The 19,057-nt window shown below is 34.1% G+C and overlaps 2 protein-coding genes and 1 long non-coding RNA gene across 3 annotated transcripts; 1 reads left to right on the top strand and 2 right to left on the bottom strand.

Moving 5' to 3' along the window:
* Positions 1 to 247: 247 nt before the first annotated feature.
* On the bottom strand, positions 248 to 2,900 carry LOC108826152 (cyclin-B2-1-like). The gene is made up of 10 exons (XM_018599532.2): positions 2,734 to 2,900; positions 2,509 to 2,641; positions 2,349 to 2,408; positions 2,112 to 2,271; positions 1,918 to 2,037; positions 1,739 to 1,828; positions 1,433 to 1,654; positions 1,236 to 1,334; positions 976 to 1,157; positions 248 to 864 (listed from the first exon to the last, which is right to left on the bottom strand). The coding sequence occupies exons 1-10, from the start codon at positions 2,792 to 2,794 to the stop codon at positions 726 to 728; spliced, it is 1,266 nt and encodes a 421-aa protein (XP_018455034.1). The 5' UTR covers positions 2,795 to 2,900; the 3' UTR covers positions 248 to 725.
* A 1,983-nt stretch (positions 2,901 to 4,883) lies between these two features.
* Positions 4,884 to 5,821, top strand: LOC108827084 (uncharacterized). Its single transcript, XR_001945593.2, has 2 exons — positions 4,884 to 5,486; positions 5,618 to 5,821. It is a non-coding gene; the product is annotated as an uncharacterized LOC108827084 (long non-coding RNA).
* A 7,970-nt stretch (positions 5,822 to 13,791) lies between these two features.
* On the bottom strand, positions 13,792 to 17,400 carry LOC108827971 (serine/threonine-protein kinase/endoribonuclease IRE1a). The gene is made up of 7 exons (XM_018601499.2): positions 17,009 to 17,400; positions 16,649 to 16,901; positions 15,383 to 16,575; positions 15,049 to 15,221; positions 14,569 to 14,815; positions 14,193 to 14,496; positions 13,792 to 14,101 (listed from the first exon to the last, which is right to left on the bottom strand). Exons 1-7 carry the CDS (start codon positions 17,158 to 17,160, stop codon positions 13,955 to 13,957), a joined length of 2,469 nt encoding a protein of 822 aa, XP_018457001.2. The 5' UTR covers positions 17,161 to 17,400; the 3' UTR covers positions 13,792 to 13,954.
* Positions 17,401 to 19,057: the final 1,657 nt, after the last annotated feature.

Raw genomic sequence — 19,057 nt, 5'->3', positions numbered from 1 at the left:
CGGTAGATAGCTTGGTTTTGGCAAAATTTGTCGGTAGGAATAGGCATTTATCCCCATTTGTACCTCACCCCAACCGGGAAACCTTTAATCCAATCTGAAACGGTTTGGGAGAACAAAAACTCATAATTAATTTCTTAATTTTAGTGTTTTTTTTTTGTTTGTTCACTAATTCTCCAGGAGAATTTCTTCCATTTAACAATAGATCCTGAAAGCCGTCAAAAAAAAAAAAAAAACAATAGATCCTGAAAATCCAATCGAATAAATTTAGCAAAAAAAAAGTTCCAACCGAATAAAGCGAACATCCACTCGTAATAAATTCCCAATCAGTTTTTGTTTAATGAATATTTAAAAGTTTATGTTCGGGGCAAGGCATCCACAATTTGCGTTTAACAAAAAAAACTCGAATTGATGAAATATCTTTTGGCATTGATCGAACAAAACATATCTGCTAACAGTTCTTGTTTCCTTTTGCTCAATAGAAAAAGAGCAACTCAAGCAAAGAATGACCTGTATCATCATCATATTATTCACTGCTCGGAACAGTTACAATTTATAGTGACTAACAGAATCATCCAAAAGTTCATCAATCAATCAATCTTCAGACAATTTGGACTTTTTTGCATCTTCTTTTCGTGTGTTACTTTTGGTCTCAAAGGAAATCAGAAACTACGACAACCAGGAGCTGTACAAACTAGTTATTGTTGTCATTTTGGCTCAATCACTCATCAGGCAGACACAAGAAAGTGTGCAGCTTCACATTTTGCTATGTAACCAAACTTGGATGTGTTATACTTCCTATATACTCCTGTCAACTTCCCCGTCGCCGCCTTCTGATGAAGACTCACCATCTTCCTACAACATTCCCTGCAAAACCCATGACGATGAAGTCGTTAAAAAGGACCCCTTTTGTGTTTGCAAATGAAAAGGATCATCATCAGTCTATTGGTAGAGGGGGAGAGAGAGAGAGAAACTTACATGAGTTGATCTTCAGAGTAATGAGAGTGGTATTCACATGTACTGCTCCAATGCCTGAAGCCACCACCAACTGTACATTGAGCAGTGTACACAGCTGCGGCAGCTAGTAATGACGGTGCAAAGCGAAGCATGTCGTACTCCACAAGTGCAAGCTCGATCAAGAACGATGCCAACATCTCACACTGTTTTCAGTTTCATCATTAGTTCCTTTCTAAACAAAAAAAAAAAAGTAAAACATGATCTACTGTTTGTAACTTTACCCTCTTGTCTGCTTGAGCTGCCTTAAGGAATCTTTTCAAGAATGGGTATTGCGTAGGCAACGAGACATTGAATTGCAAAGTGCTCAACATTGTTTTCTCCTGCAGAGAGAAGGGCAACCATTTAATCAGAAGATGAGACAAGATTGGATTCTTCTATATGTAAAAAAAAAAAAAACAAAGACAAAGCACTTTTTTACCATGTCTAGAACATCGTTCCTCGTATAAGCCTTGTCTGAAATGAGTACTAAATCTTGAACAACAGGAACCGAGACCTCTTCGTACTTGCAGGCTAAGAGCAGCGCCACTAACCCTACAAGCTGAAGCTTCTTTCTCATAACAGCTTTCTTGGACAAGAATCTATCTATCAGATTCACTGTCAAAAACAGTGTCTCGTTCATCAGATCAAACTTGTCATGCACCTGGGAGATTTAATTTTAGCTTCTTTAGTCTCTCAATTAACACAGTATCATCATCATTCTATAGAGGGGGAATGCAGTAAATACCTCGATTAACCAGTCGATTAGTATAGCTCTCATCTTCTCGTTTAAGTCGATCTGTTGCATCATATAATCTACTGGAACACAGCTAAACCTCTGCAGATTCAAATCAAGAATTGTAAATTGTAAACTCAATCCTGTTGTTGATTCAAAAGACACGTGAAAAGTGAAACCAATGTTTCTACCTCCGTTGTGCGGTAAAATGCGTATAGATCTTGGACATACTCAACAGCTGCAAGCGAGTTCTTGGCATCAGAGACATCTATATCAAAGATTGGTTCTTCTTTCACTTTTACATCCTCCTCCTGTTACATTTATTACTATTGTAAAAAAGAAATTCGATTTTGCATTTAAAGCTAAAATGTTGATTAAGTTTTACCATTGGATCAGCTTCGGTGTATGGCTTCTCCAGAGCCATTGGATGGTCCAATGTAGCTTCTTCTTCTTCATCAACGAATATACAGTCACCGAAATCGTTTTCACTTGGAACTGATGGCTTCAGCTTCTTCGCCTCCAAGGAGGGCTCTTCAACTCTAGATCTGCAATATCAAAAAACATTCTTTCAAATCAAATCAAAACAAAATGCAAGATTCACTCTTTATATATATATATATACCTTGTAACTGAGGATCTCAGAGGATGATGAAGCTTCTCTTTGTGGCATCCTTCTTCTTGCCTAACCAGATTCATATCATCCAAAATCCATTAGCACACAGACAGAAATACAGAGTCACAGAAACTAACTAGAGAGAGAGGGAGAGTTCATTGGAATGTACTTAGATAAGCTTTCTCCCTTGTTGACAACACAAGGATAACCTCTTGCACCAGCCACATTCTGATTAATCACACCCAACACTCTTCTCTTCTCTCTCTTCATCTCTTGTCCGAATTTTCTACTTGTCGTTTCATCTAAACCCAACACAACACAACATATGTCAGAATCTCTCCATTGCCATGAAACTCTCATATGAGTGTTGTGACACTAGAAATATCATATTTACCTTGAAGAACCGACGTTGTAGTAGCTTCGACTACGATGTTGTTCTCATTGGATGTAACCATTTTTTGTTTGTTTTATTTTTTTTTTTGGATTCTTCCAAGAGAAAACTCGCCAGAGAGACTAGAAGAAGAGCATCAAACGAGGAGAATCTTATAGTTTGATACAGTCGAATCTGACGAAGGTGATATGATATAGGCAAAGGCAAGTGACTATGAAGAATTGAATAAAAACAAAATTAGAAAAAAGTGTAATTTTTGTTTTTTTTTTTTAATATAGTTGTTTGTATTTTTTAAAATGAGCGGCTAGGATCGGAATATGACCGTTGGATTATGAGAATAAAACGATTTACTTCCAAGTCTGGCACACAGACTTAACGGTAACTTTGGTTCAAGGCATGTGGCTTCTTATTTCAAACTTTTATTTATTTTATCTCCTTTTTTATTGGTTGCCCTTCCTACTTTTATTCAGACCAAATGGTGCGCTCCATTAGGCGCGGCTTAACTAGTTTTTGATTTTTTATTTTAAAATTTTATTAATAATCAGTAATCAAGCTTAAGGTTATTAATATCCGTATTTACAGTGCTAATCATATGCTCTCTCTCAAACTAATTTCATTAGGAGACAAGACCAGATTCCGTACCCGAGAATTATGCAGGCCCGTGACAGTTCTTCCCCATTGAAGTGATTTTATTGCTTGAATATTTTTAGTATTCCATTTATTAGCCAAGTATATTTTTGGAAAGAAAACAATCAAAAACTTTGCTTCTCTGTTCAAAGTACATTAATATATGATTCATATCGTTTTTTATATGGGGTCAAAGATTCATACCAAGTTAGTTAATTAATATAACTAAAAATACTCTCTCCAAATCAATTATTCCCTATGTTCGCAATAGATTCAACTAGACAATTTGGATTTGAAAAATAACAAGAATGTGTATGCTCTATAGTATTTTATAAAAATATTGAAACAGTAAGGTGTTTACTTCCACACAAAAAATAATATTTACTTCCACATATTTTTACTTATGGATCTGCATTTGTATCCTTTGCATCTAAGTTAAACTATTATATTTTCAGTTGTGAATTCAAAGTTACAACTTCGAATTTTTATGGCACAGAGAACCAAAGAATTGTAATCATTTTACCATAAGCATACGAAACTATGAACAGTCAAAGTTCACGGAAAACTAGGCATAAATGCCAGGGAATGAAGCCGTGAACATGGGGGAGCCTCCTAATCATCTTTGTCAAATTAATTAATTATGTCTTATTTTTAAACATAATTAATAATGTCTTAAAGGCATTGATTTCGTAAACCAACCGCGTAATAAGAGTTCTGACAGGGAGGGGGACCATCTCATTCTCATGCCATTGCCATTACTGATATATGCATGTTCGAGAACGAGATCGGTCTAAAGATGACTTGATCAAGCGATTAGGCAAGTCAAAAATATCAACTGTCCGGTTTTTAGGTTGGTTTGTTTCATGTTCAAAATTTCTCAAACCCAACCGGAATTGGACGAACCGAACTAAGAATAGATGATTGAGCTGGACTAGACATCGGAAAAAATAGATAGGACATATTGAAGCCCAGCCTTGTTAAGCCCACCGGCACTGTTGGAGTCGTTGATCCTTGTGAGGCTGCTCCTGTTATAGAGGCGCTGAGTAGGAAAAACTGGAACTAATATTCACTAATATATAAGATATGTGGGTCACTCCTCTTATCACCAATTGGTTTTAAGTGTGAAGCCCATCTAGCTTAACATGGTATCAGAGCCCGATCCACGCAGTCCAACCCGATCCACATCGATCTGGCCCAAAGTTGGCCCATCGATCTTTGCCTGAGCATTCCGAGATTGATGCTCAAAGAACCATCATCTCGAGGGGGCGTATTAGACACATAGTTGTCCCACATCGGGTATTGGAAGGGATCCTTAGCAATATATAAGATATGTGGGTCACTCCTCTTATAACCAATTGGTTTTAAGTGTGAAGCCCATCTAGCTTAACAAGCCTTCTCACTTAAAATTCAATTGCACCACATCTCTCTACTATCAATCCATGTTTCTAATTAAACAAAGACCTTTTGTTTTTCTTCTATTTTACTGTTTAAGTAAGATGGAAACAGCCTGTAAGGCCCTCCTCATTCAACTGAGCCATTTGAATGAAGCTGAGCGCGTTGTTTGTTTAGACACAAAAAGTACGACTCATTCAAATAGCTCAGTCGAATGACTTTCGAAAATTTAGTTTTAATTCTGCAAATCAGTTGACTGAACCGAATCAAATCATTTGGCTGGAACTGGTTCAGTCAAAATGTAAAAATGTCGATATTGCCCTTGATAAAACTCAAATATTACAAACCTAATTTTATTATTTTTTCAGTCTCATCGTTCTCTCTCTCTCTCTGCCGACAGACCTCTCAAATCTCATCTTCTCTCTCGCCACCATGAAAGGAGCTTGAAGCTCTCACCTCACCGTCGCTCTCTCGCCATCTCTCTCGTCGAGTCGTCGTCTCTCTCGCCATCTCTCGCCGTCTCTCTCGCCATCTCTCTCGCCGTCTCTCTCGCCACCATGAAAGGAGCTTGAAGCTCGCCGTCTCTCTCGTCATCTCTCTGCCATCTCTCTCTCGCTGTCTCTCTCTCTCTCGCCATCTCTCTCTCGCCGTCTCTCTCTCTCGCCATCTCTCTCTCGCCGTCTCTCTCGCCGTGTCTCTCTCGCCGTCATCTCTCTCACCGGTTTGATCTTCTGTGGGTCTGTTCTCTGTTCTCTGTCGAGTTTGTTTGTGGGTTTGAATACAGATATTAATTTCTGGAAAAGTATTTGTTTCTTTTAAATATAAGTTTATTTGCTCTCGTAGTGAACATTTTACTCTCATTTGACAGGTTTTGATTGGATCATCTCTTGGAATTGGATGAGGAATGACGTGAACATTTTGCTCTCATTTTTTTTTTATCAAACTCAAGCTTGTTATTTTTAAAACCTTGTTACCAATGCTTTTGAAACTTATTGTTGTTGCTTTTGAAACTTTATATCACATTATGTTATGTGGGTTTTCATTTTCTAGATTTAAATATCTTGAAACTTTATATCACATTATGTTAATATGTAGATTCTCATCTTCTAGATTTAAATATTTTGAAACTTTATTACATTCTATAATGTTGGTTCTCATTTATAAAACTTATAAATTTATGAATTTATGAATGTCAAAATACAAATTTAAATATTTGAAACTTATAAATTTATGAATATCAAAATGCATATTTAAATAAATTTTTATTAACTTATATGAAAAAAAATTATAAATGTCAAAATGATAATTTTAAAATAATTTTAGTGTAAATATATTTTATACTAAATAATAAAAATTAGTATACTTAAAATTAATATCAAACATATGATTAATTCAAAACAAGGATATATATGTAATTTGTATATCAGCTTCATTTGAATGGAAATTACAAATGGAGAAACAAACATACAATTCATTCAAATGATTCATTTAGATGGCTCATCTAGATGGAGAAACGAACAATCTCTAAAATCTGGATGGATCATCTGAATGGATCATACAAATGGATCATTTGAATGAAGATTAAAAATGGAGAAACGAACAGGCCTTAACTCTTGTGCAATATTAATCTTTTAATTTTATATACTCATCCCTTTCTTCTTAGAGTTAATTTATTCAAAACCATAAAAATTTGACAAATTAGGTAAATACACAAAGCATTATTTTCTGGGGGCTGACGTATTCTTCTAGTGAGAGTATATTACCATAGTAACCCTATACTATACTCCCGAAGAAATTAGCTTGACAGTTCAGTCTAGGATTATTAGGATTTGTCTACATTTAGTTAAGATATACTAATTTTTTTTTCATTTTTCTGGAAAACGTGTGACAATAACCATAGACCATAGTTGCATAAGATGCATTTCTAATAGAAATCTCATCCATGCTGAATTCTTGTCAGTACAAGTTTTTGTTATTTTGGTGGGCCTGCCCGCAGTGACACAATAGTCCTTCGACCTTTTTCTAATCTTGTTGACGAATCGATGTATCGTCGCTGGCAAAGCTTCGACTAGTGTCCATGGTGATGGAAAGGGAAGGAGGCAGAAGAAATCGGACAAAATGTAGGTTTCTGTGTCGAATTGGGGAAAATGGGTGGGGGCCACTATTATAAGTTGCACACAGTAAGCTATGGATAAAACGCATGTTAGCTAGAAATTGTACTAGTGTTTCAAAAAAAAGTGTTTCAGAAAAAAAGAGCTAGAAATTGTACACTGAACTTATTAGCCGGATATAGAAGAGTCCGCTAGATATAAGTACAATATTAGCCGGATATAAGTTAAACAAATAGGAGAATGAATAAATTAGCCAAATATAATTACTCCATCGTTTTGTTTTCAGGTTAACAAAAAGACCAGCGGACATAGTTACAATAATAGCCTGGTAACTCCAATAATAGAATTTACTCCCTCCGTTTCTTAAAGAGTGTCGTTGTGATATTTTTCACATAGATTAAGAAAGTTGTTGAAATATATGTAAATTGTAATTAATTATACCTCTTTAACCAATAGTATTTTAGATAAATAAAATTATTTATAAAATCAATGCAGTTTGCAATTAATTTTCAGCTGAAAGTTATTATAATTTACATTGGAATTGTAAAATGACACTCTTTGTGTAACAAGAAAATGAGCTTAGAGTGACACTTATTATGAAACAGAGGGAGTATGTTCAATTATAATAAATTTTTCTATGGGATAATTTTCTATTTGACTATGTAAAGTGAAATATAGCCGGCCAAGTACTAAGTTGGTTATGCCTTAGGCAAATATGATCAAAACATTTGTTTATCGGAAAATCGACCAAAAAAACACTGAACTTTGCAGGAATTGCCAAAAGAAACCTGGACATATGAGTTGGTCAAACAAAACACAAACTTCTCATTGACTTTAGAATTAATTAACAATGTTTTCGTTGACTTGCCAATTTAGCACGCCGTCAGCAAATTTAACAGAAAAAAATGACATCGTTAAATGTTGGTGTTAGGTGAAACGACGTCGTTTTGAAATAAGATGAAACGACGTCGTTTTACATGATTTCAAAATAAAATCAAGTCGACCATTGGGTTTGAACCCAGGTTGTTTGGACCAAATGACAAGGTACTTTACCACTAGGCTAGTGGCTCAATCAATGAAACTATTAACACATTTAATTATATTTGGTACTGATTGAATATAAAAAAAATTATCTAAAAACTTAAAAAGATCTTTAAAATTTCTAAAAACTGAAAAATTAATTCCAAAAAAGAAATATTTCATTTTTCGGATTATAAAAAAAAATTGAAAAAAAAATCGAAAAAAATTCCAAAAAGTTAAAATATTTCAAATCGGAAAACATATAATCAGAAACTATAAAAAATAATTTTTATTATTATTATTATTATTTATTTTTTATAGTTTCTTATTATATGTTTTCAGATTTGAAAATTTTTATCACTTTTTTTTGAATTTGTTTTCGAATTATTTTATTTTTTTCAAAATTTCTTTTAATAATTTGAAAAATGAAAATTTTATTTTTGGCATTTTTATAAAAAAAAAAAAAAAAAATTATTTTTTATAGATTCTAATTATTTTCAGATTCAAATTTCTTTATAATTTTTTTTGTTATTTTTCGATTTTTTATTTATTTTCAATTTTTTTAATCTTAAATGAAAATTTTCTTTTTTTGGAATTTGTTTTTAAAAATGTAAAATTTGGAAGATTTTTGATTTTTAAAAGTAAAATAAAATTTTATTTTTAAATTCAATTTCAAAATTAATTTTATAAAAAAATTCTTTATTTTTCAAAATTTTGGAATTTTAAAGACCTTTTAAATTTTTAGAGAATTTTTTATATTCAAAATCAATACCAAATAAAAGTAAACGTGTTTGTTTATACATAGAATGTGCCACTAGCATAGTGGTAAAATACCTTGCCATTTGATTCAAACAACCTGGGTTCGAACCTTGGAGTCTACCTTTTTTATTTTCAAATCAAATAAAACGAAACGACGTCGTTTCACTTAACGTCAACAGTTAATGTTGGGTTAACGCTGTTTTAACTCTCGTTTAACGGTGTGCTAATTTGGCCAGTCAATCGTAAGTTTCTTAATAATCTAAATAAGTCAATAAAAGTTCAGGTTTTTATTGGTCAGACAAGTGTACAGGTTTCTGTTGGCAATTCCTGCAAAGTTCAGTGTTTTTTTGGCCGATTTCCCTTTGTTTATCTGCAAATGTATACTGAATATCTTAGCCAGGTATAACCAGCTACTCTAGTCCTATGTAACCATGGTATAGTTCAATTAGAAGTAATCACTTGGGTAACACCGAAGGCTGTGTTGATGGATTTCACTCGATCAAATGCTCGTGTGCTTTGTATTATGATATTATATCAGCTCCAGATCTATGTTATCATTGTCTTCGTATTTTGGAAACAGATATCTTAAAGTTTAGCTAAGATGTGGGAGGGTTTTGGATGGTTAAACTTTTATGTAACTGTTTATATATTAAATTAACAATATGTAAACAAGTTTGGTTAAACGTCTTATTGGACAGGGAAACTTTAAGAAGGAATATAATGAGGACTACACAAAAATGAGCACGTGAGTGCAAAGAAGTTCATGAATATTGATCCTGACATTCAATAAATTTAAATAAAAATGTTGACCGGTCGTTTCATACATTTCAAACGCATAGGTTAACCGTGTGACTACAAAAATACGGGTGATTTTGTCCACCGAGCAAATATAACCTGGCATATAAACTCTAAATTCTTTAGATTTCAAAGCGATATTAATACATTTTTAGTTCATGGATAATAAATACCTTCGCTGGATCTAGTGTTTATAGCCTTACATGTAACAAATTACATGATCAGTTCATTTTAGAGCAGGGATAATAGAATCTGAGTGAATAAAGAAGTATATAGCTTGACACATCATAGATTTCATGATTAATGAAATTATGAACCTAACTACAATTGTGGAATCTTGTGACAAGTTTCCTGTTCTGAAGTGAACAAACACGAGGTACAAGAGATTACAGAGTATCAAGATGGGTGGAAAAGAAAAAAGAGAGTTCTGATTTACTGAGAGATACAAGAGGTTTGGCAATTGAAACAAGTATAATTAAGAGAGAGAAGAGAAGGTGAGTTATCTGACGGGAGAGATATTTTTTTAGAGTAATTGCACAAAATATTTAACGTGAATATATGGGCTGTCAGAAATAAAATATAGAGTATTTGCAAAAAACAACACAAATTAGGAAGTATGCGATTGATGAGTGTAGGGGTATAGTGGTCATTAGCAATTCAGACAGTTGCATCGATTTGCGGAAATGTGCATTCTCCTAAATATAAGGTTTTCCTTTTTTTTTTTTGCCATCTGAAAAATTTTATTAAACAAGGGCAAGCCCAAAGGAGCAAGCCCATCCGATACTACAGAAAGCCCAAAGGCCGAACAACACAACTAAGCCCGAAAGACAAAAAAAAAAAACAATGGGTCTAGGCCCAATTAAACCGAAGCGGCGCCAACCACCACCACGCGTCCGAGAGCGATGCGAAGCCGTCCACGTGTCCTTCATCCCCGACAAACGAAACACGCGTCCTCGTCGTCACATCGAAACCGAGAAGACGCCGGTGAAGACTTCCGGTCACCGGTTCCCGTCATCCACTGGATCCAATCGGAGAACCCCGTCTCCGTCATCATGCCGACGACAACCCACCACCAACAACAGTATTGGAGATATTGGGTTCTCTCGGCCAATCATCCCGGCTAAAGACCATCGTTAACAGAACGGTGCTTCACCGGGCCTCCTCTGTGGCATGCGGCGAATCCGCATCCAACTTCATCATCACCACCCCTTCCACCGGAGAGCTTCATCGAGAAGATTGAAGAGCTCATCCTGGAAGCGGGTCTTGGAGGATACCAGGGAACCATCGAGAGCCGGCCGTCAACACCAAAGGGAAAGTGGCGACGCCAGAAGCAGAGCCGGACGACCACCATAGAAGAGCGCGCCGCCGGAGACCAAAATCGGATCACCACCGATCCAAGAGAAGTACTACGCTATATAAAAGAGAAATAAAAGCAAGCGACCGGACCGACGGTGGCTAAAAGAGCCCACCCGTCGGCCGGTGTCGGAAAAAAACAAGTCGGAAGCTCTCTGGATCGAAGAGAGAAGATGGAGGATTATTCTAGAGAGAGAGTCTTTTTTGACTAGAAGATAGATGAAATATAAGGTTTTCCTAATGTAGACAGTGCAAATACTATTCTTACTAAAACAGAAGCAATTATTAGGAGTAACCTTGCTTTGGTAATTTAATTACAAACATGCCATTATGATGATGTGTCATTTCTATATTTACTCTCAGCCGTGTTTTATAATTACCCTTTCTTTACTAGATTTATTACGGGAATTCGGTCAAACAAAACCTCAACTTTGCATGAATTGCCAAAATAAACATGAACTTTTGGGCTGACCAAAAAAACACTAAACTTTCTAATTAATTAACAATGTTTTCGTTGACTTGCCAATTTAGCACGCCGTCAGTTAACTTAACATAAGTCGTTTATTCAAATGAGATGAAACGACGTCGTTTTATATGATTTAAAAAATAAAAACAAGTAGACTCCTGGATTCGAACTCAGGTTGGATAGGACATATGACAAGGTGTTTTACCACTGTTTTACCACTGGGCTAGTGGCACTTTCAATGTACTTAATAACATATTTAACTTTATTTGGTACTCATTGAATATAATTTTTCTTTCTAAAAACCTAAAAATATCTTTAAAATTTTAAAATTGAAAAAGGAATATTTTTATAAAATTAATTTTGAAATTAAAATGAAAAAAATAATTTTTTTTTAAAAAAAAATAAAAATTAAAAAATTCAATATCCAGCTTAAAAAATCGAAGTTTAATTTTTTTTTATAAAATAATTTTTTTTTTCTTAAATTTCGATTTTTAAGCTAGATATTGAATTTTAAAGATTTTTTTTTTAAGAATATTTTTTTTTCATTTTAATTTCAAAATTAATTTTATAAAAATAATTATTTTTCAATTTTAAAATTTTAAAGATTTTTTTAGGTTTTAGAAAAAGAAAATTATATTCAATGAGTACCAAATAAAATTAAATATGTTATTAAGTACATTGAAAGTGCTACTAGCCCAGTGGTAAAACACCTTGTCATATGTCCTACCCAACCTGAGTTCGAATCCAGGAGGCTACTTGTTTTTATTATTCAAATCATATAAAACGACGTCGTTTCAACTTTAACGACAACAATAAACGACGTATGTTAAGTTAACTGACGGCGTGCTAAATTGGCAAGTCAACGAAAACTTTGTTAATTAATTAGAAAGTCAATGAAAGTTTAGTATTTTTTTGGTCAGCCCAAAAGTTTATGTTTGTTTTGGCAATTCGTGCAAAGTTGAGGTTTTGTTTGGCCGAATTCCCGATTTATTACATATAGTGCCATTGGTACAATATTTTGTTAAGTTTAAGTTGACCCAAAAAAGCTTACGAGACATCAACTTAATATTTCTTATTAATATGGTTCAAAATAACATATCAATAAGACATCAAACCATCGTAATATATAACAATACAATATTGAACTTATGGTCTATTTGTTACAAAGACAAAACTAAATAAATTATTTGATTTACTTTAAATATTTAAAATCATACAACTTTATACTATATAAGGTGAGCCCATTTTAATAACATGTATTTTTTTAAGCATAATAACATGTACTTTATGTAATGTAACTGAGATAAACAAATATTATGATAAGTAATATGTTAATATGAAAACTTTGTAACTGAAACTTTTTGAAAAACTAAATGCATTTTAAATTTATTTGTGAAATATTCATTCCCAAACTGTGTAGATATACTTCTAGAAATAAAAATGTGTATTTATAATCTTTAGAAATACCCACAAAACAATATATACGCTATCACAATTTAATTTTTACTATAATTATATAAGGTTTTTAATATGTTTTCCTAATTTATTGCCGACCTAATTTAACGCCATAAATATACCATATTTCAAATTTGAATGATGTATAATTTATATTTTTTCATGATTTTATGAATGGATAATCAATGCGCCATCACAGCATTAATCTATATTAATGCAAAATGAAATTAAATTTATTTAGTGCTGAATTAAAATTATATAACTAAAAAAATTAGTTCAGAGTCCATAATTTTGGCACAAGACCTGATATATTAATTATGAACCCTTTTTATTGTTCCACCAATTATTATGTCTAATTTTCAAAATAATTGATTTGTCACATGTCGTAAAATCAAAATTAGTGATAAAAACATTTTATAAATTTTTTCATTCCGTGCAAGGTGCATGGCTCTATCTAGTGTTAATTAAACGGCTAGCCAACAAGACATTGTTAATTGTCCATTTCAGGTATGGACTAATGGACAGTCTAGAGATGATGTTGAAAAAAACAAAGCAAGTGTCAAATAGATGCCATGAGTATTTAACTTGACAACATGGTTCTCCTTCTATGACTATTATTGGAGCAGTTTTTACTGAAAATATTTCACAAATTAAAAATTATAATTTTACTTAATAGATATTTTAATATTTAGAATTTTATCTACAAATAGTTCATCTGAGTCTTTGATTTTTTTTTATTCATCTGAGTCTTTGATTTTTTTTATTTGAGTTCTACATATTTGACATATTCATCTGATAAAATAATATTTTTATTTTATTTTTACTCATAAAATATATTCGATGAAAATTTCCCAATTAAAATAATTGTAGTGTTTATAAATAAATGAGTTTTCGTGCTATAAAAATTATCGAAAATTTTCCGAGATGGTTTGATCCCAATTTTCGAAACCAGAGATCAACCACACTTTTGGTCAATTTAACACGCCACAGACCTCGGGCGATGGTTATGATTATGAAGATAGCATGACCCAGAGGCAAACCAATGGATTCATGCATTTCATCGACACGGCAGATAACAAAGAATTTATGAAATAGTACAAATATTATTTGAAACGGAAGTTTACATGAGATAATACATATATACATAGATTAGTGATGCATGTTGCAACTAGTTTAGAAATCAGTTAATTTATGTAAACATATATAGCAATAACAAACATGGATTACAAGTAAGCAAACCCGTTATTTACATGTGGTTGCATTTGAAGTACTTTCTGAATACTTCTTCTTCCTTACAGTGCACAGAGATGACTCTGTAGACTTCAATCAGCAATTTTGGAAACCGAACAGAAAAGTACTCATCGAATCCTTCTGGAACCGTTCCAACAAGTTCCTAAAGACAGACATTAAGAGTTTCAATATAACAACTAGTTTAAGCTATCATCATTCATCATGTGTGTTAACAGTCTTTGAGGGAGAGAAACCTGGATCTCTGAAGGAAGTTCTCGGTGATGATTCAGTTTGTTTCTGATGACACGTAACAGATCACGAATACTATCATACTTGTAACGCCTGTACCGTCCGATGTTTGTAATGAAGATAGGTTCTAGCTTTTCATCCCACTTCCCTCCTATAGCCACTGGAGCTGTACTCTCCATTGCTTTCAAGATCTCCGAATCAGCCTCTCTGTTTTCAAGCTCTACTCGGTCACTAGCATCCCGAAGAAAAGACAGTCTCATCTCTGAGTTCCAGAACATGGGATGGAGTAGCACTTCGGTTGCACTAGGACTGCAAAATATCATAAAAGAGACTTGAGAGGATTTCGGATCAATGGAGAAGAGAAGAAAATGGCATTTTTACCGTAAGTCAGGGTTTGGATTCAGTAAACGAGAGATCAGGTCTGAAGCTTCGGGAACATGCTCGACTAGAAATAAGTCGACTTTGTTGTTCACGATGTTGACATCGCGTTCAAGGTCTTGTCCAAAGGGATGCTTACAACCAGTTATGGAGTAAAACAGGATACATCCTAAACTAAACATGTCTACAGCACGGGTTTGGCGACTTTGAAGTAGCTGTTCCGGTGCTTGCCAACCAGAACTACCACAACCTTCACATTTTTAAACAGATATGTTTCTAAATAGTAGTTTGAAAAATCGTTCCTTCATATTTTTAAACAGATATGTTTCTAAGAAGTAGTTTGAAAAATCGTTTCATAAGCAACATATTCAGCCAACAAATCATCCACCACTAGCAAGCATTTTGCTCACCAACCTAGGACGCTATGTAGTTCTGCTCATGCCAACAATATGGGGAACAAACAAAAGACACAGAGAAACTTACCTGTGGCAAAATGACCCAATGACGACATGTCCCCAGTTAGACGCTTGCTAATACCCATATCAGAAAGCTTTGCACTCACAGTCATCCCTTTACTTATCAATACATTTTGTGGTTTCAAGTCCCGATGAACTATTCCCAGTTCATGCAAATGGGCAAGCCCAAAAACTATATCCCTGCATGAAAACACAAAAAATACGAAGAATACAAGTTTTCAAAAGTAAATCAGCAAAACAAAAGATTAAATTAATCTATAGATTTTAGCATAAGAGGTGACGATCTAGCTTATCAAGAAAACATCTAACCAAAGGTTACTACTATTGATGTTCAAATTAACCTCATAAGTTTTAGCATGAGAGGTGACGGGTGGCCTCCCACTTTCCACAAACTCTTTCCTTCCATAACTCCCTCCAAAGAGTCCAGTTTCATCTCATACGTAGAGTCGCCATTTCCCAACACTTTCGTCATTGAGAAATTCAAATAGGTTTTGATCAAATCATCTAAACTGCACGCGCATCGCTCTAGAGAAAGGTAAACAAAATCTCGGTCGTACTCCACACCGTACCACCGAATGATGTTCGAATGCTGGTCGGATGCAATGAGGTTTTGAATCTCCTTGAAAGCAACTTCGTGATGGGAACGAACGAGGCGTTTTACAGCTACTGGCCGGCCTTCGTAAATACCCTCAAACACCACAGTCCCATTACTTCCCTTTGCGATTTCTTTATTTGACACAAACAGCTTACCAATCTTTCTCCCGTCACCTCCACCATTTAGAAGGTCATTGAAGCCTAGTAACATTTGACCCCCTTCAACCAGCTCAAATTCTGTCTGCTTATCCTTCCCTGATTTACGGTTCTTCTTCTTTTTGGAAGGTCCAGATTTTGAACTCAAATCACCGCCCCTCGATGAAAAGCTTTTCGCGTAAACAGAGATTATAACAGCAACCAAAACAAATAGAGGGACAAGTAATTTCACAGGCGACCATCCAGAGTTTTTGCCAAACACACCATGTTCCCATAACTTCCTTGATTTTCTGTTTACTGAAGAGGGCAACATTTTGGCTTCATTGCCACTTTCAGGTTCTCGAGGCATCCTAATAAAAACTCCTGATTTAACGAGGGAACGGACGTCAGTGTGATTACCACCGCATCGCAACGGGAGATAGATTCCAGTGAGGATTTCAGGACCGAGGTTTTTGTCTCTATTGAAAGCCGGATCACAACGCAAGTCGGCTCTGAAGTGAGAAACGGTCACGTTCCACACAGGCTTTCCTGAGGTCTTATCGAAATGCTCCAGTTTTGAATCTGTCCGCGTGATGAGAAGCTGTATGCTCGCCAGATTGTCGGCGCTAGTGGGCTTCACCATGAAACTAGTGTTGTTGTTATTATTATCTCGGGTGGTGGTCCCATAGACATGGATTAGCCTCCCCGACAAACCATCAACCAAATAGGTGGTAGAGGTTTTGGAGCCAAGAGTCAGACCATCGTCACTCACACGTGGCATCTCCTTCATCAAGTCCTCCATAGTCTGGCATTTAACATGGAAAGTGAGATGCATGAAACGAACAAAAGTCTTTCTAATATTATTTATCCATATATACCTTTCTAGTATAGCCATCATCATCAACCATGGTACTAACATCTGAGTTGTCGTCTATGTACTCTACAACGAAAGCTTTACTAATAATCTCAGTGGCGTTTCCTGTGTTGTTGACAACATTTAGAAGAGGAGCTTGATAGGAGGAATGAATGGGTGATCCTGATGAGAAAGACCAGATTGGTTTTCTTGACGGCTGCATAATCAACGAGACTTTCCCAGAAAGATCAACAACAAGCTCCGTGTTTGGCTCTTCACTGATTAACATCACAACCAATTAAGAGAACAGCTAATCAATATTCCACGAGGCTTTGATGCTAAACTGTGATCAGTATCACTGAATTTAAGAAGAGAGAAAGCTTACTCAGAGTGCAGCAGCGATCTGCTAGCCGCGCGTCCGTATACGGAGATATGATTGGACGGCTCAGCGGCGCGAGAAGATGTCCATGGTGATAGCAGCAGTAGTAAGAAGAGGAGTTGGCGGAGAAAGTGGGATGGTGGCATCGAACGGAGCATATGGATAGCTCGGAGAGAAGAGAAGAGATGGATTGATCTGTGAGAGAGAGGAAGAGAGGGATAAGGATTTGAGGATGGAAGGGGGGGAGAGGTGGGGGATGAAGCTAGGGTTTTGGAATTGACTTGTGGGTAAAGTCAACAGCAAGGGAAGGGGGGCAGAGATGCTAAGCTTTGTCTGAGACTGCGGTTTTGGAATCTACCGTACCGTCCCGTTTATTTCTTCCCCCCCCTGCCCGCACATTACTCCCAACTATTGAGCCGCGTTCGAGCCGAGCCAACGCGTTAATCTTTTTTTGACTTTTCTTCAATCCTCTAACAGTTACTATTATTTTTAGAATAAGTAAAATAAATTATGAGATCTCAATAAATTATCAAAAGTTCACCAATTATTTTTGTTCAAAAAAATCTCACTGGTTCAACGCAGCTTTTGTTATTAGTATCGGTTATTAATATTTTGCGACAACTATAAAAACACTGTAAATCACTTTTTTTTTAACATCTGAATCGATTATTATCGATTAATTATGCTATTACAACGATGAGAATATTACAAAGATGATTATACAGCCGACAATTCTACCACCCTATGAGAATACACGCCTGATTGCACCACTCTGAACCGTCATATGAGATTCATTTTCGATGGTACGCCCTACACCAAGCTGAAGATCTCATGTAACATGTTTCTCCATAATCTACATAATTTGATATTTTCTAGGGTTGAACCCCAGACCTCCGGGTGTAAAAGTAATTGAACCCTTAATCAAACCACTGGACCAAGAGGGCTTTCACTGTAAATCACTTTAAACCATTCTATTTTTTTAAAATTTAAAAATTGGTTTCAATTAGTATTTGCGGTTGCGGAAGGGTAATTTATTTAAAAATAAATATAAAAATAAAAATACTCAATAAAATTTTAAATAAAAATAAAAGAAATACTAAAAACATATATTTTATTTTAATTTATATTATAAAACTTTTTAAAAAATAATTTTTGTAATTAAAAAAAAATAATAGTATAACTTTATAAATATATTTATTATAATATTATGATTTTGATATATTTATAATAATATAAAATATAATTATTTTTAATTTATTATTTAATCACTGCAATTAATCAATCATAAATATCCTGTAAATACACTAATTTTTAATTATTGTACCAGTTATATAAATTTCTTTAAAATGATTAAAACCGCAACAACATATTCACAAACGTCCGCATCCACTACAGTTACACTATACCGTTAATCTCAGTGATTAATTGGAAAAGTTTTACCATTCGATCCAATACTTTTTTAGGTAATAATCTATTTTAGTTAGTAATCTATTTTATTTAATAAAATAAATTTCTAACGATAATTAAAAAAATTGGAGAAAATATATTTGTAAGTGTAAATTTGAGATATGTATTTTTAGCATAGATGTATTCGTTTTATGAATAAAACTAGATTTTAACATGTCTTTTGAAAGGATGTGTATATTTTTGTTTTTTTTTTTTTTAATTTTATATTTGATTTTTATAGTCATATTTGTATTTAAAATTAATTTAATTTGATAGAATAATCTTTTAAATAAATGAAATACATAATTGAACATAACATTTATCAATATCTCATATTCCTATATTAATAGAATAGATTTATATTAAAATATATTATAATCATAGTATAGATTAGAAATATATATATATATATATGTTCAAATACTATGTCAAAGTTATATTAATACAGTTGGTAATCCATCCAAAAACTTCTCATTTTTGTTGCTTTCATTTATAGTTTTGAGTGAAGTATTTATCTCTTAACTATATTTGCATCTAGAGTTATCTTGTAAATTTGGTTCAGTTTGAGGTATTACTATTTCGGTTTAATTCAGACTAAACCGATTCGAA

This window comes from Raphanus sativus, chromosome 9, assembly GCF_000801105.2.
Source record: "Raphanus sativus cultivar WK10039 chromosome 9, ASM80110v3, whole genome shotgun sequence".
Lineage (NCBI taxonomy): Eukaryota > Viridiplantae > Streptophyta > Magnoliopsida > Brassicales > Brassicaceae > Raphanus > Raphanus sativus.
The sequence above is the reverse complement of the archived record's forward strand: the minus strand, read 5'-3'. Positions and strand labels throughout refer to the sequence as shown.

Coding starts and splice junctions, on each gene's coding strand:
- LOC108826152 (XM_018599532.2), bottom strand. CDS start 2,794: ATGGTTACATCCAATGAGAACAACATCGTAGTCGAAGCTACTACAACG. Junction 2,038..2,111: donor ACACCGAAGCTGATCCAATG/GTAAAACTTAAT, acceptor TAAATGTAACAG/GAGGAGGATGTAAAAGTGAA. Junction 1,158..1,235: donor CAGCTCAAGCAGACAAGAGG/GTAAAGTTACAA, acceptor AACTGAAAACAG/TGTGAGATGTTGGCATCGTT.
- LOC108827971 (XM_018601499.2), bottom strand. CDS start 17,160: ATGCTCCGTTCGATGCCACCATCCCACTTTCTCCGCCAACTCCTCTTC. Junction 16,576..16,648: donor ATGATGGCTATACTAGAAAG/GTATATATGGAT, acceptor GTTAAATGCCAG/ACTATGGAGGACTTGATGAA. Junction 14,497..14,568: donor AATCCAAACCCTGACTTACG/GTAAAAATGCCA, acceptor GATATTTTGCAG/TCCTAGTGCAACCGAAGTGC.